General features: G+C 31.0%; 1 protein-coding gene across 2 annotated transcripts in view; it reads right to left on the bottom strand.

Moving 5' to 3' along the window:
* LOC143181892 (uncharacterized) overlaps positions 1-26,542 on the bottom strand; it is a 161,316-nt gene that overhangs the window by 17,047 nt on the left and 117,727 nt on the right. For both annotated transcript variants that reach the window (XM_076382569.1, XM_076382570.1), the window contains one exon: positions 4,058-4,151. In XM_076382569.1, the coding sequence (XP_076238684.1) occupies positions 4,058-4,151 (94 nt within the window). The remainder of the gene's footprint in view (positions 1-4,057; positions 4,152-26,542) is intronic.

The following is a 26,542-nucleotide window of genomic DNA, read 5'->3' as shown; positions in this document are numbered from 1 at the left end:
TAAGTGGCAATTTTCTCAAATATTGTTGCTCTTTTATTAATTTTCTATAAATGATAACTATAAAAAACCATTTTACTTCATTGCTTCACATGACTTAGAGAAGAGACATTATGGAAACCATTGACAAAAGGACATAGTGGTTGAGGAGTAATATAGGCAGGATATGTAATATAACCTTAAAAAAGTATTATAGATACTCGAATACATAATAAAAACACAGAAAAAGACAAAAAGTAATTTACGATGTAATTTCATTGATAAAACATCTTATCGAAATTGAGTTTTTACTAAGAAAAAAAGGAATTTCCCCGTTAATAGACTTCATCCGTCTGAAGATGAGCTGGATGTTGCTCGGAATATATAATATTACCAGGAAAAGAACTGTATGTAGATTGCAAGAGAGTGGAGAGAGATAACGCGATGATTCTAACAAAGAACAATCGTTGGAGTAATTAGAAGCGCGAAAGAAACTTTCAACGAAAGCGTATCGCAATAAATGTTCCTGGATATAATCTTCTTTTATAGCTTACTCAAGCAGAATGAGGGAAAATGCGAAGAAAAATATTTTTATCGATTGCGAGTATCGACACATGAGGAAACCTTTGCGTGTAATCTTGATCATGTGCTGCCCGGTAGGAAAACTTACAGGCGGATAAAACCATGATAAAATCCTTTATTGGGATTTACAACGAAATTCTCTTACAGATTATCCGATTTCCTCGTTTTATTCACGCGCATTTACACGTGAATCTTTCATCTATGATTTCTGTTTACCTATCTGGAATTCGTTTAACGATTGTTTACACTGTTTCACGGGCGAATGTGACCTCTAAGTGTAGTACACGTTAAGGAGTTAGCGAGTCTATACCCCTACTCTAATCCTAAATCTCGGTAATGTGTAGAGGCCATTAATTGAAATGAAACTGAAGTTCAAAATTTGTTCTTCTATTCTATAAAGAACTTTTTATATCGTATAAAACGATATATATATAAGAGGGTTGAGAGTTCTGCAGGGAGCAGTATTTTTTTGTTATAAGCTTGTTACTGTATCCATCACATTTTAATATTATTTCTAGAGAGTGGATTTCATTCGTATATTCTTTCACTCATACTCATACCTTTGGGACTAACTGAACTATCAGTGTGGCAATTGGATGTAGAAATGGTCTTCTCGGTATAAGTTCACCATAAGTCACAAAATGTTAGCTTATAATGATGAAGGCTTATAGGTTCTTGAACATTTATAGAAGTTCAGAATATCGATTTGATAGGTCACAATATTCATTAATATTTTATAGATTGCTATGTGCATATTGGTATAGATATTCTATTATTTACTTTTGTTATTCATATTCATAAGAGTTTTAGTATTAGCATTTTTTATAGTTTTATATTTAATATTTTTACTAACTTCAGTTACTGTAATATAATATCATGTGATTGTCTTAAAACTTTGTTAAAACAACATTTTTTAAATATAAAAATAATATATAATTCTTATACTGAAACAAGTAATCCTAAATGTTCCTAACATGAAATGTTCCTAAAGAAGTATGGAACTTTTTCACTTTTAAGATTTCTCGTCTTGCCATAGTCTATTTCTTATGCATACCAAACAGGAAATCACGTGATACGTATCACGTACTGCTAGCTCCCAACAGATGCGAAAATAAAAACTTTTTTTGTTTACTAATCTTCATCGAAACTTCAGAAGTATAGATTGTTATTTTACTAATTTTTTGGTGTTTTGATATTGGACATGTATGTATATAGTGAAAAATTCCTTTTCATATTATTTATTAGGAAAAATGACAACGTTTAATTACTATGTTGTGTTTACCATTTACACCGAGTGTGTCACTGCGTGATAATGAAGTCACTTGTACAATTGCGCACTCTATTATTCACATTATTCTTTGACTTTCCTTATGAAAAGGAAAAATTATGATAAAACAGAGAATAACTACATCAATTCGATTTGAATGCATATTCTAGGTGTTCATTGTAGGTAGATAAAACTAACTTTTATCTTTACTTTTATCTAATTCATCAACTTCATTTCATTGTTATTCAGAGATTTTCACTACCACTTTGCAACGAATTCTTTTCATTATTTTTAGAATATTTCAATAAATACATTAGAAGCTATTGTTATTTAGTGGATATTTTACAAGTAATATTGATCTTATAACCTAACTTTTTAACTATAAGGTATTACGTTCACATATACACTAATTGTCTTAATTCCTATAATGTAAAGAATAAATATATGCAAGTTTAAACCTACTAATCGTAAGATTACTTTACTTACTATAGACTCAGACTTTATGATCAATGGCTAGTGGAAAGTAGACTTATAACGAGAAACATATGTAGTGTACTTCTGAGAACAACACAAGCATCAATGATTTCTTTTCGTTTCACCAAAGTGGTGAGCGAAAGTGGATCAACGCAAAACCTATTTATTTTAAACAATTCCAAAATATAGTGACTATTTATACTAATGAGCTTTTAATATGCACTGTGGTACTTTAAACCAAACAACGATGTATACTTGGCATTATATACTTTGGTATAAAGAAATCAGGAATTCGGTTCGTCTAGGAATTTTGGATACCCAAAACATTAATACATATTTCTTATTTTTTTTTAAATCGTCCGGTGCTCGTTTTTCTCATATAACTATTACATTATAATCCTCATTCTTACTTTTAGTATTGAATGTTGATTCTTTCAATTTCCGTCTAATAATTAACTCATTAATTTAATTTACTGCTCGTACTTCGAAAAAACCATCTTCTTCATAAAATGAACGTCGATGCTGTACTAATGGGAGATCTGTAAGCGAATTTGTCAGACAGTAGCTGAAAGTAGATGACAGGAGAGATCAGTCGGCGGCTGACCTTAATTGGATTGAACTTTAATAGATGTACACACGCGATTTGTTGATGCACGTCCAATTAAAGTACGATTAATGCCTGAGTAAGGATCAAATTCTAACCAATTGCTGACTTTCTATTTTCGAATGTTCGACGGCTTGCTCCTTGGTGGATCATTCACTGGATCTAGGTATTCATGTAATTAACCTGCTTTATTAGATCGATCCTTATCTTCGTCTTCGCATTTCTTTTCTACGTTTTCGGTTTCACGTAGAAGCTCTCGAAGCTGTCACTTGCATGTCGAAAGTGTTTTCATTTGTACGGTGCAGGTACTTTTCTCAAAAGATCTCAACGCAATTAGTGTTAATAGGGCAATTAGAACTTACTTCGTAAGTCTTCAGTGCTCTATGTTACTCAAATTTAAATTAATTCATAGAAAAAAGGAAAGAAAGTATTAGAGATATTTTGTTATATCATGTTATCTCATAACTGGTATGGCAGGGTCATGATGAGCTAAATTTTCAATTTCATAGGAATTGATTAATTAAAATGTTTTATACTACTTAAGTATTTTTAGTTGAAATAGTAAAAACATAGGTCATGAATGTACAGTTCAGTGATTTTTCGAAATTGTGGCTATTTCTCTATAAAATTTATCCTAAGAAATACAGCTTAAGAAAAACTAAATTAATTTTTCAAGCTCCTCCGATTGAAATGTTGCAGTGAAATAGTCAAAATTGGGACAAGCTACTAAATTCCACAATTATCAATTTCAAGAGTGTATTTTTTACGCTTTATGAGCTTCTTGTTGGTGACATGTCGCGAACTCATAGCGAGTAAAAAGTCTATAACCATAATGAATCTGTTACAGTAGTTTTCTATTAACATCGATACCATACCAGTTAGAGTTAAAGTAATAGTTAGACTGCGGATCTCTATGCATTTATGGGAAATTGCAAGATCTGAAAAAGGACAGAGTCCAAATAATAAGAAAAAATGTAGAAATTATCGAAAGATAAATACATTTTGTAATTCTTAATCGGGCGAAACGAATCTTTAATTAGGTACTATTTCAATAATTTCGTATGTACGAAGAATATGCACAAATATCTGCAGTCTAGTAATGATAGAGTTAAATACTTCAGTTTTATTATTGTTTCATAATAATATTACGTTACCTGATCGTTACAGCTAGTAGAACTATAATGACTCCCACTAATGCCATAGCGATCAGCACCCCGCATATCATGTATACGCTCTCCACGGGAGGATCTGTAACATAAAAGGAAGAACTGTTTATCTTCTTTTACATTTAAGAAATTTATCTACAGTTAATCATCGCTATTTTTGTTTATCTTTTCTTACATGCAAGAAACGTAATCGTATGCTGATGCAATTATTCTTGAAATCGATTTAATGAACGATTACATTTGCGTCCTTCAAGAGGAATATCTTATCACTGAAGATGTCACTTGCGGGAATATTGATTTCATAACTGAAATGTCGAATTAAATCTGGATAACTAACCTTTCCTAAAAGTGACTATTATAACATTTGAATTTCTGATGGTTCAGTTATCTAGGGTTAGTCTTCTTCATTTCTAGAATTTTTATTGATGAAGATGAAAGAGAATACACAGCCAACAAATTGTTTTCTAAATCACATACATAAAATTTTGTTAATATTTAAGAAGTACGTATTTAAAACATAACTTGACTGCACAATAACAGCTTCTAAATGATCACAATTAATTAAATTTTAATTAACCCTTGCAGATAATTATTTATTGTCCCTTTATGAGTGATTAAATAATAAATATAATTTCAATTTAATTCTGTAATGCGTTTTTACAAAATGTTTAACACGTTGACTGTAGCGTTATATTCACTAAAAATTCTATCACATTGGCAGTGACTCCAACCTAAAATATTGATTTTAATTTATTTCCATATTTATACTATAGTACTCTCCTGCTTTTAGTAGCTATTCTTGTAATTTCTTTTATTACTATCATTTTTAATTGTGCAAGTTATAGTTATTCATACTCATATAACACTTGTCATGTACATGCTATGGGTGCCATGACAACCAATGTGTTAAAATAGAAACATTTCTTCGTTTCTACGAATTACTTTGATTTCAAAGTTATACAACCATAAATTTACTTTTTATTGCATGGGTACTACTCGACTACTCAAACCAAAAACTGGGTTAATAAACAAAAGATGTGAATATGTGGAACTTGATAATCTTGGTGAAACAAGTAGCAACGTAAGTGTTTCCTTAATAGTGAGCTAAGGGTATGTTAGTCAGCCAAGATTGCTGAGGTCGATTTCTTATCCTGAAGTCTCTAGACATAGTTAAACGTGCAAGGACATTCGATTTCTTTTTCATCGATATATTTTTATTATTGATGTTAATTATTATTAACCATAGTATTACATAGTAGTAGTATTATCTATAGCGAACGAATATTCTGATATGCATTACAAATATTAATACAGTATAATTAATATAATATTATAATATCATTAATATATTATCATCATAAAAATTATATTAAATAAATGTAAATACTTAAGTAATTTCCTAAGGATTGTGTTAAATTAAAAACCATCTTTCTTAATAAAATGCTTTTAAATTTTTATAACAATTAATTTTATACTTCTATAAATGTATTATTAAATTTTTATATTGTAAACAAAGTATCTTTAAACTCTTACGTTGCATTCATTAAAATTAACTGTATTTACGTCTGACTCAGAAATGCTTAAAAAAATCCCAACTTAAATTAACGTTGAATCTTTAAGAGGATTTTCAATGAATCAAAGATACTGATTGATAAAAACCACTTGTCGAAGTATGTACGTGTCAATTATAAGAATGATGATCATATCGTATACATGTATGTATAATAGCAGACAGAAGGAAATTTAATTCTCAGATAGCACGCGACGTCTTGATGACGTCTATTTTATGTCCATTTTATGCCTGAACGTCTTACAACATAATTTAGACGTCTTAAAAACATTCGACAGAGTACATCTTAAAGACTTCCGAAGCTTACGTCCATAAGATGTCATAAAGACACACTATATGGACGTTTATTTTTTGTCTGAACGTCTTATACACATAATCTGGATGTCTTTAAGACGTCTTATGAATGTCTTTTAAGACATCTTAAAGATACGTTGATGTGTAACTTCGAATGTTTCAAAAACGTTTTTTGGCATTTTTAGGACTTCACTGAATGTTTTTAAAATATTTGTATAATCTTTGCGTTATATGGGTACGCTATTTCTCTTGCTGTTTGACCTTGAACCTTTCTTTTAATTAGCATTGTAAATTATATAAATAATGACGCTGTATAATGTAGTATAATTTATAATTTATTTCTTTTTGTCGAGCAAGTAGAAACTTTTCAGGAAGGTGCTGAAAAATTTCTGGAAAATGGAAGATGGTTGTCGTTATTTAAGGGCCTCGATGCTACGTTTCCAAAATGAGCAATTTTCAATATTCAAATTTCCGAGTCTTTATATTGTCGAATATTTAAAACACAAATTTTCAATTTTTCAAAATTTGTCAACCTTCAAGTTTTATATTTAAAAATTTTTAAAGTCTTTTGATACATTTATTCCATTTCCATGATTCCAATTTCTACAATATTCAAATTCTAAATGACCCCGTTTTATGACCAAAATTAAAATATCTAACCATAAATATTAATTTTCTTGAGTGTAAAATAATTTTCGATAATACCTTTTTATGGAATGACCTAATATATTTCTCTTAATAGTTTATATGTAATATGTAACAGTTATTACGTCGATTGTTATTACGCAATATTGAAACACAGGAAAATGATAACGTAACACGAATTTTAATATAGGTAATCTCCCTTCAGCCTCGAGTTAAAGTCGATACTTCCTCTGTGTGAATCTCAAAGCCGATATGACGTTAGATTTATCGTGACATTCGTGACGTGTAATTTATATAGATATCGTTAACATTAATACGTCATTTACCTATTTTTAGTTATTAATATTGATGTACGAAGGGTACTTGTGTTCTATACACATTTAATACAATATGTGTATACATATACATATATGTATGTATAGCTACTAAAGTGAGACGAAATTTAAATCATGATTATTATCTGTACACATCAGATGTAGTAGCAAAATGAATACAATTATTAGCAAAATTTAGTTTTATGATTTATTTTAATATTAATTTCTACAATTTCAATTTTATAAGATTTTCAGCAATCTTATAAGTTAATTTTGCTTATTTCACGAATAAACTTGATTCTCCAATATATCACTACGATTATCTCAATTTATTGGCAGGAGTACTTTTGTAATAAACTAATTGAATTGGTGATTTGGAGAGCAGTACAAGTCCAAAATTATCCATTTCAAAATAATCTCAAAACTATATTTGGACCCCAGAACCGAAGTATATTAAATCACGCAGAAAATAAGTGGATTTAATACACTCTGGCTCTAGGCTGAAGATGTGTGAAATGCACCGAACTACATGTTGAGATCCAATATCTCAAAATATGGTTTTAGACCTATTATTCTTCAACTCACCGATTCAATTCTTCACTTCTCAATGATTTCATAAAATGACTGTCGAAAGTATTCGAAAACTTCATGCTCGGCTGGTCGTGTCTCGGTCTGGACAGACCCAAACATGGCATTTCAATAGCTTTGGGTAATTACTCAAAAAGCAATTTAAAGTTTTCATTGTGGCATTTAGAAAGTTATTAATTATGTGAAAATTGTTGCATATTACATATTGCTTACTACAATTTGCACAAACATAATACACATAACCTCTATACTATCCATAAAAACGCGTCAGATGAATTACATACAGGGTGTAACAAAAATGTCGCAGTTCCTTAAAAGGGGTGATTCAGGCGGTGATTTGAAACAACTTTTTCCTTAGCGAAAATGTAAGATGAGGCTTCGTTAACGAGTTATTAATGAAAAACACCGGCCAATGAGAGCGCGAGTTTGCCGTTCGAGCGACTGCGGTAACGTTGGGTACGCGCTGGGCGCTACGGTTGTACTCCGAACAAGAAAGTCGACATGCGTCGAAGGAAATAGCATTAGTGTGAAAATATTTGCATAACGTATAAACGAAAAAGCAATGCAACAAAAGAAATGAACGGAGAATTGGAGAATTAACGTTGAAGATAGAAACGTTGAAAGTAGTCTGCGTTAGATTTAAAAAATAATAATCATTAATGAATTAAATGCAATTCATCTGTAGTTTGTAAATCTGTGTCACTGGGTCACTGTACCGATACTGGTCATCGACCTCTGGAGTGGTTTATGGCAGGGTAGAATTTTTCCAAAGAAGCTCCTTGTACCCCCCACGTAGTTTAAGCACCTCAGACCTTCTTTGTTCGGACACTCCGAGATCATGTCTCCTTCGAAACCAAAGCAATAAAGCCATAAATTACCTAAACGCGTGCCCTAGCATAAACCATTTCGACAGTCGATGACCAGGATCGGTACAGTGAACCAGTGACACAGGTTTACAAACTACAGGTGAAGTTTGTTCTCTTCTTCCTTTATTTTTCGTTGTATTGCTTTTTCGTTTATACGTTATGCGAATAAGAGATTTACATATTCGTATTTTTACGTTGCACGTAGTTTTCCTCGATTTTAAGTAATTATTCACTTCAAGTGATAAACAAAAAAAGGACTCGGTGTTATTTATTATGTCGCTTTCAGTTTTCATACTAATGCTATTTTCTTCGATGTATGACGACTTTCTTGTTCGGAGTATAACTGTAGCATCTAGCGCGCGTACCCAACGCTACCGCGGTCGCTCGGGCGGCAAACTCGCGCTCTCATTGGCCGGTGTTTTTCGTTAATAACTCGTTAACGAAGCCTCATCTTACATTTTCGCTAAGGAAAAAGTTGTTTCAAATCACCCCCTAAATCACCCCTTTTAAGGAACTGCGACATTTTTGTTACACCCTGTATATAATAAAAATTTTCTGAACTATCTATTTTAAACACTTTTTTAATCTTACAAAGAATATAGTGAGAAAAAATGTTTATCATTAACACTATTTTATACACACAGAAATAGCTTTAAATCTGAATCCTCATGTATTGCTCTTGATCTGTTTCGAGAAATTCTCCAATTCCCCGTAACGAAAGCCCAAGAACACAACTTCTATTCTTCGTGTCGAATAAAATGACGCGTATGCTATTATTTCATTATAAAACAGTTTTTCGCCAATGCTATAGTCAGTCACCATTTATTTCCGACGTCACTTTCTCAGCAGTAATACGTCGATTTCTTCTAAGACCAAATTGAATGGCATTCTCGTAGGTGTCTGATGACGTTGCCGAGACACGGGTTAGACATTGAATCGTCACGTGAACAAAACGTGGCCAGCGACGCGTACATCTCGCGTCTGAGAAATCTTTTCATCTTGGAAATCTTAACCGTGAATTCCTTGGACACCGTTACAAGAATGAATAGTAAAATTGGGCTGCGATACGTAATGATTGTGCACGCCGTCTTTCTCGCGCAACACTTTCCTAAGGAACCCCCTTTTACATCGTAATGCGATTCAGGCGACCGTGTCCTACATTGGGATGAAGCAAAGTGAATGGCGCGATGTCTGTTTTACTCTCTACCGTCTCCTTCTTCTGTCTTCTTTAATAATCCACGTCGAGTTCTCTTCTTCTACTCCTTTCTTTCCACGAGTTCGATTTATTCGAGTGTACAGTGGTGTAAAAGATTTCCAGCTTCTTTTAGTTTTTCAGAAACTTTTAGCTGCGAAGTAAAAGCAGACGTGTGTTCTCTGAAGTTCTTGTGTAGGGGAAATGGGGGAATAACGATCACTTGACGAAAGTTAGTTGGAAACAAGCCTGCGTTGCCAGATTTATTACAATTTTTCTTTTAATAGACAGCTTGGAATATTGCTTTCGTTATGACAAAATATGAAATATATAAAGTTAATTACTTAAGAGCAGTATTAGAAAGGACAAAATGTTAGCTTTGACTGCTGTTCTCTGAATTATAGGATAATATTAGTCAGTTTTTTCTCATGGTCTTTATACAAAAGAAAAAAAAATTAAGAGTATTTTTGTTTATTTGCTGATAATACTTATTATAATACTTATTATCAGCATAAACAAGAAAGATATGTAAATAAACTTTTGAAATGTAATATTAAAAAAAATTGAATACAGAATTTAGTCATTGGTTTTTTCGTATTTTTGGACTCAGGGGGTCTCAAAACTTTGATAAAATTCAAAAACTGGAGGAGTCAAAGTTTTACCGCTATTTTCCTTCTGTTGTACTGTAACAGTCAGCAAAGTAAGAGTCAATTACAGTATCCCATTTTTCTTTATCAGAGTTTTTAATTCACTTGTTTGACATCTACTAGAAATAAAAAGAAATTTTTAGTAAATTTCAAAAACTCGTCCCGATCGGTTCTGCTGATCAAAAAGCCCCGATTACTTGATCGGTATTTCCCCGTTTCGTTTGGCTGGTATTACCCGACAAGCACATTATGCCACTAACCTCAAAAATGACAAAACTATTTCTTTAAAATGGAAGAAGTTTTTCGGATTTACAGAATAAATCTTCTTTTCAGATACTTTGCAAAACCAATTTTGTAAAAAGTAAAATAATAATTTATATTTTCTCATAACAAAATTCTAATAATAACGTGATTTTTCAGTGGCGTGCCTTTGGCCTTCACTAAACACTACAGCGAAACAATTGTGAATCGCTGTAGATTTATTGATTGAATCGAGGGTACAGAACAGTAAAAAATATTAGTATAAAACTAAACCGTGATCTAGATATTTAACTGGTCGCTATTATCAACTAACCGGTATTCCTCAACTCTCCCATATTTTAAGTTGTATTTTTTATAGAATTGAATATTATAGGACATGCAGAAAGAGGCACTGATGGTGGATAAGGTTAGATATTGCACCTTAGAAGCTCTTTACTTGCTCTAAACGACAAATTAAGCTTGTTATTGTGTAAACAATATCACAAGATTATTTGTAATTGTGTCATTAGAATGTTAATAATAATAGTCGAAACAACAGTCTAGAACTAGTAGTCAGTCTAGTACAGTCTAGAAATTAGAAGAGATTTGATGAAGAAGTATGCTCACAAAAATGTAGTATATGTTCTATTAATGTTTGTACGTAGTAGTTCTTCACTCTTACACAATTTTAAAAACATCTTTCACGGAAGAAACATTAAGAAAAACAATTCCTGGTGAAGAAACTTGACATTTACGTTGGGGGAATTTCAAGATGAGCAATAAGGAGATTATGACAGAAACGTATTTCTTCAATTTTTGAAGAAAAAGAAAGAATGATGCCTAATTAATATATTTATACTCTATGAAATAAATAGATATTATTGTTTATACCAAATGCAAAATGTGGTTAAATAAGAAAATAAAAATTATATTGTAGTAGTGAATTTTACCTCAGTAGTGTTCCAGAAATATATAATTTGTAACGTGTAATATTTATAGAGAGTATTTTTGACCATGAACTCATCGTTAACTGCACTCTGTCAACTTTCTTTTTTGGAATTATTTCCCTTTTTGACATTTTTAACTACTTCCAAAATATAAGATAACCTTAAAACCATGTCTGTATTGCAAAAATTAATTACTAGTATGGAATAGAAAACTATAACAAATAGACTCGGTATTTGGTACAAACGTGACTTACAATTAGTATAAGCATTGGTCTCAGACATATACATATGTATGTAGAATAAAAAGTATCTTCCTCACGCAAGAGTAATTACGACTGAGAATTTATTTTTCTTTTCGTCAAAGATGAAAGTGAATATACGTATGAATACAAAAATAATAAAAACATTTCAAACATTATTCAAAATACGAACTTTTTCGTTATTTTAATCTCTGCAACTCACTCTGTAAACATGAGCCACACATCTCTTACATTCGAAAATATATTTTTGGAAGGTGAAAGAAATTGGAGTAAAGTAAGTTGGTCGAAGTATTGAATTATTTTCGGGTCAATTGTATTTGTTATTTTAAAAATTAAAAAGTATAACAAATACAGGTAATAAAAACCTAAAATAATTCACAGTGATGTCTTTGTTATACAAGATACTCTAAAGTGAAATATCATAGGTTCTGCTAATTTATAGTTACAAAGACTGTAAGCGAATATCTTACACTATGTTGACTTTCACGGTCGACCTATACGTTCCAAGCGACCCTGTAGAAAAGAATATGCGCATATACTACGTGTCACGTAAAAAAAGTACAACAGATCTTCGAATGACCTTAGTATATCTATGCAGTGAACTTACTCCTACATATTCTGATATTTCTTACTAACTGCTTTAATTCTCCACAGGTAAGTATTTTTATGAAATGATTTTCAATATATGAACATTTATCGACTAACAGGGTATTCTATATATGTAACAAATGTTAGAAGTTTATAATTTTTGTTAAAAAAATAATACTCCAATGTGTTATGTTTATAACTAGAGGAATACATAATGTTTTTTCGTTATAAAGGCATAGAGTTCACTTACGAGCTTATAGCGAGAGACAAATTCCAATGGCCAACTCACAGGTATTCTAAAAGCTCAATCAGATTTTTTTAATTATGTGAGTAACAGTGTGCTATATAGTGGATATAGTAATAAGCTTATAATATTGCACTTAGAGTAATTTCTTTCTCAATATCCATAATCCATCTCGAATGTTACTATTTTTTCACACGTCAGCAGATAGTGTGTATGGATTGCATCATATCAGCGTGTAATTAGCAATCAATTGATAAAGATTTTCTAAAGAAAGTTGTGAACCGGAAACGATAACATATATCTTAGAAAAAAGTTTATTCTTAAAGACAATCGAATTGATAATACCAAGTTGCATATAGTTTTTAAACTACATTAAGATTTGAGATTTGAGATATACAATCGGTTGAGAAATATTGTGTGCTCTCATATGATTGTATTTCTAAATAGTACCATAACCTGGAACGACTTAGTTTCACACGTTTCTTTTAGGCCTGTAATTATATTAGAACACAAAATACTTTTCTTGTACTATTTTTAGAAAACAATAGGAGTAAAAGTAATCCACGCATAAAACAACGTAAAGTTACAATTAGATAAAGCTTTATACGAATATGTGACTAAAGCTACATTTACATTGCATTAGACAACTTTTAATCGGGCAACTGAATTGATTAACCTGAAATTAATGAAAGTTGTACGTATATACTGAATTTCAACCAAGTTGAAAAGACAATTTTTATCGACTTTATAGGTTAATCAACTAGGTTCTCGGACCAAAAGTTGTCTAACGTAAATGTGGTTTAGCGGTCGATTTCTTCACTTCCAGTTAAAGTTAACTGGAGGTTCAGGTATAGTGAGTCTCATCGATTGGCGACTCCCTAGACTAGTTAAATTTCAAAAATCTCAATATTTAGCTAGCTTCAAAACGAAACGAATATTAGTTAATGAATGATCATTCTTCAAAAATCCATCAATTCGGGTTTGGAGCACCTTAATATTATCATTCTAAACGATGTAACGTAAGTAGCCTAATAGGGAATCGCGAATCGATGAAACTCGTTCTATGTACCTGAGTTTCAGTTAACTTTAATTCGAAGGTAACAGGAGGTGAAGAAGCCAACCGTAAAACCAAGTTCACCAGGCTAAAAGTAAATCACTAACACGTGATTCAGATCTAAAGAAATCTCATAAATAATATAACCTAATCAAACTACAAAAAGGGTACAAAATTGAAAGTCTAGACATGTTGATATTAAGTCATTAAAACTTTACTCCACCGACAGAACCAGACATTATCAAGTTCACTTTATTTTTTATTTCGCAAAGCAAGAATATCCAGTACACAATTCCACTTTTAAACAATAAAGTAATAAATTTTTGTCTGTGGTTAAAAAAGTTACAATTTTACAAGGTCCTTGTAGTCAAGATTTGTTCTTTGAACTTGGAAAAGTTCTAACTCTGGGATCTAAAACTTTATTTTAATATTATTTTAACCTAAATTCTACTATCAATTTTTCGATTGCAATTCATAGTTTAATCTATTGTGTGTCAGGTGCTCGTGATCGTGAGAATCTTTGTTGAGCAGCAGTTATCTAAGTTTAAATATGGATGGCGCAGGGGCGATGGCCCTTCAATTGTTCTAGCTCCCGACTGAGCAGACATGCGGCATCCATTAAATTTGCTTGGTCTATCTATACATAACAATATATCTCCATATTACAACTTTTTTTTGATAGCTAGGAAAATGTTGCATTTCTTTTTAAGTATAAGTTATCCAAAAACTCCAATTTAATTGTAATTTTAAGAGTGAGAATAAAAAAAGCTGTTAATGCCAAAATTAAAGTTGCAAGGAAAACAAACTATTGGCACTGCTGTCTTCACATTAATTTTATGAAAAACAGACAACAATTTTTCTAAGATGACACCTACAGCCTTTTTTTATTTCCATTCTGCATTCGTCAATGCTAGTTCCACGCAATAAAATAGTTCTAATAAACGATTTTTTCATGATTTCAATGAATCAAGTTATGAATATCAAATAAATAGTGATGAAAAAGCATTCGCTTCTCTCTGACGGAACAAATTTTGGCTAAATCTAATTGTAGATGCTCTATAACCTCAAATATTCAAAACATTTTAACATATTGAAAGATGTTCATATTATCTAATATAATTGCATCGCTAATCTGATGAAGTGTAAGTCTCGAATTAATGCCTCTTAACGATAGCTTATTTTGGAAGATTTTCGAACGCAGATAACTGAGACTATTTCACTCTCAATAAGTTTATGATACTCAATAAGTCTCTCGGAAATATAGTGACTTTGTAAAAACAGCATGGGTTCAAGTTCTTCACGCCTCTGATAATAATGAGTGTTTCGGTGGCTAGTAAAGCACCTGCGAATGGCTCAGGTACGGCACTAATTCTTTGGAACCCTAGATTAACGGTATCCAAATGAGGGTTTGGAAGCCTTGTCGAGGCTAAGAATGTAAATATTGCCAAATAAGATATAGCCTCGAATCAAGTAGCACAGTATACAGGGTGATCAGTTTAACTGGAAACCCTTTAATGAGCCTTGGCAGCACTTACAATGCTGACAGCACAGAGGTTTCCTACAGAAGCGAAACTTCTGTCGGAACCTTTGATGTTCGTGTCCCCGAAATCCGTACAGTTCATGTACACCATAGGGACAGTGTTGCCAGTTCTCTAAGGAAATACGTTTCTGTCACTTTTTATGGGGGCAGTAGATAAAAGAGGAAAGGCATATATGTATATATTTAAATGTATATTATTTTTTAGCCAAGAATACTCTAAGTTTCAAGATTTTATAAGTACAGAAACAAGCTAAAATTATTTTACTTTAACAATGTTTTCTGAGTCGTACAAAGTCATAGTTAAGTTTCTTTGGTGAACAGGTCTCAACTTCAATTAAATATATTGCTTCATGGCGTGAAAAGGGAAAAATACTAGGCGCTCTGTTAGCATTCTATTCTCTAGGCTTCTTTATAGCTATGTAGTGTTCTGTATATTTCCTTAATTTATAGTCTGCCCTTGATAAAGTATTACAGCAATGAAAATGCGACTGCATGATAAAATGAAATAAAAGTGCTAAGTTTTGTACTTTAAAGCCAATGTTATACATTTATAATATATAATGTTTTAAGTATATTTAAACTACTGTATAATATGTATTGATAATTATGAAATTCTAAGTCTAAGTCAAAAACTTAAAAAAGTTGAATTTACTATTCATTTTGTAATGTATATCGAAACAATATTAACTATGTGCTAAAATCGACTTGTTAAAGTGTGTATCATTGCACAAGCAAATTATTTTCAGCACTTTCTTTAGCTAAATCACAAGCATTTCTAAAATATTCTTTCACAAATAAAAACTGTTTAAGGTAAATTTCCCAATACTTAAATGCTTGAGAGGTTAAATGTCTCGCTAAGTAAACAACTTAAAACTGTATATCCCGATACTTTAATTATGAGGTCCCAGAAACTGAGGATACTATCTTACGATATTAGTTTTTATTTTTAATTAGGTTACCTAATACATTAGAATTTAAGCCTAAAATTGAATAAAATTAACATAAGTGTTAGGTACTGGGACATGTTTAACTACTAGAGCATTTACCTCATATTTCAAAAAGGAAGAGCTTTCGAACCTACGTTTACATAACCTTTTTTCATCCTTAGGAAGAGTAGTCCGATGCCAAAGTTTGACTACCTATTTTCGGAACACCCTATATATCGAATTTTGTCTGAAGCGATCATAAATTCACACATCTCTTTCGATAATTGGAATCTAGGGCTACTGTATTTCAATAGTCGACTAAATTAATGTGCAGTAATTCCTTCCACGCAATGAATCAATAACCGGGAAGAGGGGAAAAGACAGCTGTAAGCCGTTCAAGCCAAAGAATTTTACAGCTTGCTGATATATCGTCGCCTTATTTCCAAATGCGCAAAATGTTAGATACAATCTGGATCGGACATTTCAAGGAATATAGGATCATTGAACGCCATCAGATCGAGACTGGTCTCAGACGGGAAGATATTTCGGGAAATATATTGCGACTTCTTTCCTCGGTTCACAATAACATCCCCGTACGTCGCAATATCAACTTTGACTCTTTGATACTTGGAACCCCTCCAATCTTTGACATTATGGCGAACGATAATATGCCGTCTGTTGACGAAGTTGGCAACCACCTTGTTAGTTCAGTTCTTAAATGTCACCAACATTTCTGCTTGTTTGTTATAATCTTCTACTTGCTCCGAGTGAAAAACAGTGAGTGCATAGTTTGAGGGATATTTTTGAGATTGCGAGGAGTTTGGTTTCTACGGCAACGAAAATTATTTTTGCTGAAGCTAAAAGTAAATATTTCATCAAATTTTGTTAGAAGATACTTGTTTTATTATGCTATGAAAGAAGAGGTTTTATTAAAATTAATATTTTGGGGTTAATATTGTTTGCTAAATCAATAATTTAAGTTAAACAGTTTGCTATAGGATATCATTTGCATGCGATCGAATTCTATAAAAATTGTTTAGCCTTCATAATTTAGATGAATTACAATAATTACTATAAATTTATTGGAACATGTTATTATTCAAAATTGAATACGTATTAAATACCACATCATAATATACGTTTGATTAATTTTTAATTTTTCTTAAAATTATTCAACAGACTTATTTTTCAATATAACATTTTTCAACAACACCAATTTTCAATTAATTACATGAACTTATTAAGAAGGTGCTCGAAGACTCTAAAAATAATTAATGATTTATTCAGTTTGCGTACAAAGTTCTCTCACTTTAACAGTAAAAAAGTGAACTTTTTTACATAATCTCATACATAGTATCGTGATTGCTTTGTTAGTAGTACTCGTATGACGTCACGGGTGCGTTAAGGGGGTAGTCGTTTTGCAGTATCAATAGGCAACTTATTTTCAGCACAGCTTATCCATTGAAACATTTTACATTCATGTACGTCTGGTTCATTAAGACGTTCTAATAATAAGTAATCCCAGATTTGTCTTTAATTAACAATGATGATTTACAAGATACTCTTATTTTTATATTTTAAAAACATATGTAGAACATAAATTTACATATAAGGCGATCTAAACAAAAACAAAGGTTGAAGAATTTTGAGCTGTACATATAATATGATTGTAAGAATGATTAAATAAAGTAAATTTAGGATATAGAGGAGTTCACAGAGATCCGTAAATTAACCTTAATAAAAGTAAGCTAAAATAAAGAGAATTATTTATACAGTTTAATACAGAATATTAATTTTTTGCAGAAAATATTTTATCTGTACATTTTTCATTTTATTATATGTATATGTATATACGTCTGCTATTTTTGTATTAGGAGATTATGCAAACTAAGAAGTAATCTTAGTTTATGTTAACCTACTATATAAATACACTGAAGTCGCCATTTTGAATCTTTTTGGAATATTAACTTGTGATTTGAATAATTGAGACGAAAAATATTTCTGTAGCAAGCATGTAAACAGATCGATTTTCACATTTTAGTGCACGATAGATACGATCAATCGATTTTTGCAAATGGGAAAATGTTTATATAAAATAATTTTCTTTACATCATCTTCCTTTTCTTTTATATCTGTTTTTCTACAATGTTTTGTATAGATATAAATTGTATATAAGTAATTATAAGAAAATTATCATCGTGGTGAAAATATTTTTGCAGATGTTTTACCATAAGACAAGATAATGACAAAAAAATAATATACTCGAAAACGTACATTGGCATTACTGATACTTTAAATATAGCTACTAAAATATACCCACAGCGATTAAAATACTTGAAAATTGATACAGATGCTACGATCATTCATAATTTCCAATGACGTCTATATGCAGATAACTCGTTTCGCATAAAAAATAATATATCTCTCGAGTTTAAAAAAAGTAATTGAATGTATACGTATCTTAATTTTGTCATTACATAAATGTAGGTATGTTAATCATATAAGATAATCAAGTTAAGCATATAACATATTAAGAAATGCGCGTATAAGGTTATCAAATTAATCACATACGACAGAGAAATGCAATTTATACAAAACTCATTATATCTTTATAAATCTACGATTATCTAAATTTAATTAAACATTATTTTGCATTATATATATAACGAAATTAATCATATAAGATAAAAAAATACATGCACAAGATGATCAAATTAACTAAGTAGAACAAGGAAATGCAATTTATTTGATGCTTCATGTATCTTTATAAATCTATAACTAAATTTAACCAGATATTATTTTGCATCAAAAATAATTTTTCTTTTTGTTATTTTACAGAAGGATTATTCTTAATTTTATACTAATTCGAAAAATACAAAATTACGATAACTTAAAATAGATTGTTCAGTGTAATACTATTTCTCTTTATAGCTGTATCCTTTCTGTTGTAGCGTGTTTGATACTTATGTTCATATCACGAGAACATTCTGTGGTACTTGTTCGTGTACACAACGCGCAGCTCGATAAGGTCATGGTATTATAGGAAAGAGCGACACGGCGGTGTTGTCTATAATGCGATCAAACGTCTTTTCCTGCTGCGCCTCTCTTTCAAACAACATCGGTGACTATAGATTGCTTTCCGATGCAAAGGGTAGCATGTACAGGATGAACTATATAAAGTGTCCCAAGTTACATACTTTGTGCAAAACTATTACAGATAGAAATAAGCTTTTTGGCAACTGCTGAAAATATAATAGAGTCTCTTATGCAATGTAAAGTAGATATATAAAGATTGCGTCTTTTGGACCTGTAAACTGTTATAATATTAATTTAAACTTACAGTATAATAAGTGAGGACATTTAATAAAAGATATTTTGCATTGAAATAATATTGAGATAAAAACAAATTTGAGTTATAATTACTTTACGAAGTACTAAGCAATAGCAATATTTAGGTACTTTTGAAATATCAAATCAAATTTATAATTTATTAATTTATTTGAATATATAATTTATTTGAAATATCAAATTTATGATTTATTAGTCATTTCCTAAAGGAGTGGAGATTGGACCTTCAATTTCCTGTTAAAGTTTGACATCAATATCCCTTATATTATATAAAATTCTAATTATAGAAATTGAAATATTAATTCTAAAATATTAAAATAAAATTTGTTTCTCTCTCTAACAATCCACAAAGAAATAAGTAACGTTGTGTAGTATATGAATCGATTCATTAAAAATATATATAGTAAAATTATATTTTGAAAAATTCAGAATAACTAGTAAACTTCAAAGCAAAAGCTATTACAACGAGAAGAAATAAAAGTTTAATGTTAACATGTTTTTATATATATAATGTACAAAATAATTTTAAATCTAGATTTAACTTGTTATGTTGGTACTACCTATTAGTTGTGGGAGATTCCGTGACACTGGGTAATTGAATAAAAATATGCTTATTTTTTTACATTGTAATTGTACTATTTACAAATAATTTTTATCTAATTTGTATAACTCTTCTCTTTTGACTACCGTAAAAAAATATAATATTCTATATCATGGTTCTCTGCAATATTTGGTAATTAAAAGCTGGAAACACTTATATTAATCATACTGACTATCATAACATTTGTAGTTTCTGTTAGGAACATTAATATCTGTGTGTATTTCTAAAGAAATCTTCTAAATAATAATTTTAGGATCATGACAAACTTCAAAGGCTTCATTCAATTTCAGTCATCGTATAGAGGCATTTTAAAAAGGGCTACGTCACATTTTAATGTCAGCGCGTTTATCGATTAACACAACATGCCCATAAGTGCTATAAAAATGTTGACCTTCTACGATACGGAAAGGTTTTTTTATAAAGACTAACATATGCACATTCTTTAAATGACTGGCATATTCTTTTGATTATAAGCTCTAGTTTCAAGAAAAGTCCAGTTATAAAAGTTGCCTATTTTTATTATTGATTTATTAAACAATTCACATAGTTTGTAGCAACATCAATACTTTTTCATGATTGAATAAAGTTTAATTGAGTGAATGTAAAATTTATATTAGTTTGTTTTAAGAAAAATAACATGAGTAGATACTAGGTATGTTAAGATTGCAATGTTGGTACTGCTGGCTCATTTTAAGGGCTTTTCTGATTTCACGCAACAGAAAATAGGGAATACTGGAATTCCTTCATATTATATTTGTATAATTTGCTTATTAATTTCATCATTGAAGTTTTTTACAACGAGCATTATATTTTTGTATAACTTCGTTAAATACATCAAATCTTGTCATAGATAAAATCGTTTGCAATAATTATGTGTTATAACAATTTTACAGATTTTAAATAACATATTGCAACTTCTAATTCCAGATTGATAGATCGCGTAATCTCGATATATATTTAGATATTAAATGTAGAACACAAAAAATAAAGGCAAGTAAAAATGCACACAACTGTACATAGCTAATCCTACGCTACTCATCATCCTTTCTTTATCATACTCTAAAGCTGATAATACGTACCAATAATAGCAGACAAAGACTTAATTAACGTTCAACGTGCGCCAAGATTAGGTGAAATTCAATTATGATCGTAAGAACAAGATTAAAGAAATAAACAAAAAAGCAACATTATTTTCAAGCCTCCGAACAAAGTGCAACATTAGTACGAAATTACAATCGGTCTAAACGTTAATCAAAATTCAATGGTTTCATCCAGTATCAATTTATAACTGTCAGTGTCACGTGGACATCATGAGATCAACACGTTCGCTTTATTACGAAATCCTTCCTATGACTCAGTTCGGGGTGTTCATCCCTTCTGTGAAGCAAACAAATCGATATCGCGGTGTTGGAGAACACGCGGTTAGTATTTCTCCTATGAACTGAAAGGTTGGCGACTCCTATTCAGTGCATTGATCACGTGCAAAACAGTAAATGTTACAGAGAAGAAAGAAGTCTAACACGCTTTAGCACTACACTTTAATAACTAGAGACGCATCAGTACCTACGTCTTCTGGTATCCAAATGTTACTGATCGTTGGTCATATTCAGGCGCTTCTAGAGAGGTTATGAAGAGTACTCGGCCACAGGCGGTAGATTTTGCAAAAATATCCCAATCGTTTACACTCTGAGGTGTGATTTATTCTGAGTTGTCGGATCGAAACGGATGATTTAATTTCAGGAGAATATTATGAGCAGAGAAAAGCTTGTAGGGAGAAACGTGATAAGTAGCTTTAGAAATTGTGTGAAGTCTCAGACATCATAATCAGTTTTGGTACCGGAACTCGATGATGTTTCAGAGATGTCCTTTTAATTCAAAAGGTTAAGGTACACTACCCATATAACCTATAAAAGTAGGTAAAATTTTTTTTCTGAGCTGAGTATTAGGTAGCTAGAATGTTAAGATTCTTTTAGTTTATATATAGGTCTTACAGGAGTTATGCAGAGATTAGGTCTTGTCCAATTACGAATGTCTAATGATAGTTAAGTCTTGGGGTTGTTAAGTCTCACAGTCATATTCGATATAACCTTGTCAGCTGACACTCAGCAGATCTCCGAAACGATTCATGCGACTAGCTTTTAAGTTGGAGATAATGTTTCTCATCTATGTAGCATATGATTTTTAACGTTGATCTTATTCAGTGAAAACAACAAAATCATTAAAAATTGTAAGCTACATTCTAGATAATTGTACGAGGAAAGATATGTACTTTGAAGTTAATCAGATGAATAATTTCGGAGATCTGTTGAGTGCCAATTGGCAATGTCCTACCAAGCTTGGTGATAGACAATGTATTATTTCACCACTGTTTACTATTAAGTCATAAAATCTCTATTACTGAATGTTGCTCAAGACGAACTCAAAGGATCTTATATGCATTCAAAATTCAAAAGTCAGTTATACGCATTGATACAGCAACTGTGATTGTCCATTATCATAAAGCCATTTACAGTTATTGACGACAATAGACCACTGTAGTAATCTCGTTATATTAGGCAGGTACCTTTATAATCTGTCAAGGGACGAGCAGGCCTTCGGTCTTACCTACCGACAGCTGTGTGGTCGATGTCCTTTTCCCCCACCCTTTCTAATTCATGCTTTGCACCTGCACCTGAGCCAGTGGTACGAAACACCAGCAGGTATAAATAACCATCAATTCCACTAACTATAAATACAATAGAAACTCGATTAATCAATTTAACAGAAGAATCAAGCCTAAAGTGCCTATCTGATTCCTAATTTTATTATCCTCAGCAGACTACTGTTAAAACATAGTTCAAGCCTCAACTGATATTCTACTCCACAGTTATTGGCGCTGCACCAAATAGCTGTAATTTTGAACAAAGGAATTCGTGAATAATTGAGACTCGATTAAAATAGACAGGCAAAAGTGAAGGTGGGTGTGTGAGTGAGAGGGTTACCCAGATCGCACCCTTTAATACGTTCAGTAGGAAACGTTTTCGAGAGTTGTACCCAGCGTATTGGAGAGGGGAACTTTCCGTCCTCCTTGTTCTCCTTTGTCCTGTGGCGTCTTAAGACATCACACGTACAGACGATTCGGTCCGCTTAATGTCTTATGGCATCATCAGTACTGAACGTGTTAATGGCTTCAGTTTATTATTGGGCTAGAAATATGTATCGCGCGATAAATTGAGGCATTAAGTGGAAGTATCTAACATAAATAGATAATAATAACTGCAAGAAGCTGATGCCTTCATCTTGCAATGTTCCTCTCACTTCACTTGTCTAGTGGATCAACCATTCATTCTCCCATTTGATTCATTTTTCGACTATGTTCTATTTCTAATCCAACTATATTTGAGACTAAGGATTGAAAACTGTTATCCTTTATAAAATCCTCTCAAAAAGCAGGGAATATTCTAATATGATATTAAATACCATCACGTTTCTTACCTCCACGCCTTTTGTGTAAAAGTATCATTTAAGGTCGCTTAGTTCTGGGTCATAAAGAATCTTAATCATTTCCAAAGATTGAAATACATTAGTGCACAACAAATTTAATCAGTACACTATACATATGTATCTTAGCAGTCTTCTTAGTCAATACCATGGCTTCAATCCTTGTAAATACGTCTCAGTCTTGTGCATAACGTGTGAATAGTAATACAAATATTAATCTAATTATAACTGGATTCATTTTATTAATTTCTTACATAGCACACTGTTCAGTACCACGTGATCATGTACTCTCAAGTTCGTCTTAACTCAATTCAAAATCATGGCGTTACGGTACAGTGATCACGATTTGATGAGATTTATCGTGAGCAGAGTTGCGGAGGAAAGTATTATTCTCTGTTGACTTTCGCTTTCGATTAATTGATAACGCCGATTTCAGAATAGTTCTGACAGTGATGGTGAGTATGGAAGGTGTACAAGATGTGTAATTTTCATTTCGAGGTACTTGGGTGTTTCTGCTTCAATGTATTGAATAACACTTGTCTCTTTTTGTGGCAAACAATTTTTCAACCTATTTACTTTTATAATTTGAGACTTTGCAAATAATTTGTAATAATAAATATACAGTAGGTATACCATGATACTGTGAATGACTTATTAGACTAATTTGAAAATTAATTATAAATGCTAAAATCGACTGAGCGTAAAACAATATTAAGTCCTGTTAAAGCAGAAGTTAGAAGGAAATATATCCACCTACTTTTAATGGTTAGATTATTTCATCACTTTTTCATCGATAATTTCTTGATTTCGTCTAGATAATTTTATGATTTATCTTTTATTTATCTTGTCGTATTTTTATTGTTATCGATTTGATACTTGGATATAGTAACATTAATTTAATTTTATTACAAGTTTATTAAACAGCTAATGACTTAAGTAACTGTCGATATAAATATGAATCGATATTATTAAAACATGGAATGTTTAACTACTTTTGAAAAGTGTAATAATAATGGTTTTTTACAGATTCATATGAGTCATTCATATGAGTCACCTTTTCACTCAATTTGCTGCAACAATGGCATAATTTAAAAAATTGCCGTTTGTAACGTACTTTTTTTTAAAAAGAATAGTTCTTGCACTGAATGAAAATATTATCTGATTTTCAGAAAAATCAAGGTTTTTAAGTTACATATATGTCATTGTTGCAGCAAATGAATAATTTGATTATAAATATTACACATTACACTTTCACTTATCTTTAGATTGCTTTTATTGTGTGTTAAACGTTATTAAACAAACTGTCTTTTACAATCTTTCATATAAGTATTGTCTTTGAATTCACGATTAAGTGAATGATTAATCTTGATGGCAGTGACAAGTAGAGAATGAGAACTCAAGTACCTAACTCGTTGGATTCATAACTAATACATTGACATTGACAATGAACTCGATTCTAGACCCGGGTAAGATTAGTCTGTCAAGTTTGTGTGGCGGACTTATATATTACTCAAGCGTGAACAGATAAAATGAACAGATCGAATTCTTCCACTGCACGTGATTAATTTAAGAAATCGACCACAATGGTTTTCAAGGGTTTCACTGTTTATTTTCGTATTGTGTTAGATATTACTATCTATATATAGAAATGAGTTTCTCGAAACGTCGAAACCTCGAAATTTCTTGAAATTCAAAGAAGTTTCAAGTTCTCGAAATTTGAACTCAAAATTTGAAACTCAAAGAAACTCAAAGAAATTCTCGAAATTTGAAACTTCTTTGAGTTTCAAGAAATTTCGAGGTTTCGACGAGGTTTCAAATTTCGAGAATTTGAAACTTTGCACTTTTTTGTAATTTAAAATTTTCGAAACCTCTATAAGAAAGAAGTATGTTTTGCTTAAGTATGAACAATTTTACTGACTTTCAGTTTTTGAAGTATTCTTTAAAATAAAATCAGCATCAAGTTTCATAAACACCAGAAATTCGAATTTTGAGAAATTAATTGTTTCTGTTCCCACCTAACCATACGACTACGTGTCAATCGAAATTAGTTTTATTTAAGTTTCTTACTTGCTATTGCTAAGAAGTAATAACCAATCAAAGGCAGACTTGAATGTTTTAAAAACGTTAGAATATTTTTATTTTTATTTTAATATTTCTTTGTAGTCGTTAAATAATTTGGGAAAGAAAGAGTTTTCAAGTTCACAATATGTATTGTTAACAACAACACTGTTAAACTCACGTTTTCGTGAGTTCCAACTGGTTATCTGCTCTTGTCACGTTGTGTGACTTCAGCTCCAATTGCTATCGGACGTTCACACATTTGCTTTGTCTTACAAATTTAAACATTTTCATTTTTACATTGTTTGCTGATCGCTTGCCTAAATATTTCAATTTAATAATTCATCTACACGTACAAGAATGTTTGTGAAAGTAAATCCATAGGTACTTATTTTATTAAAAAACGTTTATTTATTTTGTATACATATATGTAATAAAAAATGAAGTAAATATGCAACATTAAACATAAAATTATTGTAATTGCCAAATAAAAATTTACGAATTGAAATGTACCTTAAAAAAATTTTCTGAAGAAATCTTGATGTAAATTATTTTTAAATATATGTACAAGTAGCTAATTCTAAATAGTATATAAATTTTAATAATTCATAATATAGTTTTAGAATATATCGTTATGTTTTAATTAAGAATTGTTAGGCACAATTATAATGAATAAAAACCTGTTTTGTTGCTATATTATTAAAAGCAAATTGATATAGATGATAAATACATTAGAAGTAGGTTCGAGTTTCACTGCATTTTCACTCATTGATTCAGTCATTAATTAGTTAATCAAACTACATATTTTTTTAGGTGTTTACTCCTTTTTATGTCAGAGTGCTAAATACTTTTTTCAAAATGTTATAAGACCGATAGTTTATGTAACTTGATGATAATTTGCAAGTTCTTTATTATGCAGAACGTATGAAAAGTTAGACGCAGATAAATAATTATACTGATCTCGGGATTGTTTACTGGCATGCTTATTAAAAATGTAAAATCGTTTGAGTGAACATCAATCTAGTAGATTGTAAATGTCGTAATAGCTTTGATAATAACCGACTCATTGTA

The sequence above is a fragment of the Calliopsis andreniformis genome, chromosome 7 (assembly GCF_051401765.1).
Source record: "Calliopsis andreniformis isolate RMS-2024a chromosome 7, iyCalAndr_principal, whole genome shotgun sequence".
NCBI lineage: Eukaryota > Metazoa > Arthropoda > Insecta > Hymenoptera > Andrenidae > Calliopsis > Calliopsis andreniformis.
The sequence above is the reverse complement of the archived record's forward strand: the minus strand, read 5'-3'. Positions and strand labels throughout refer to the sequence as shown.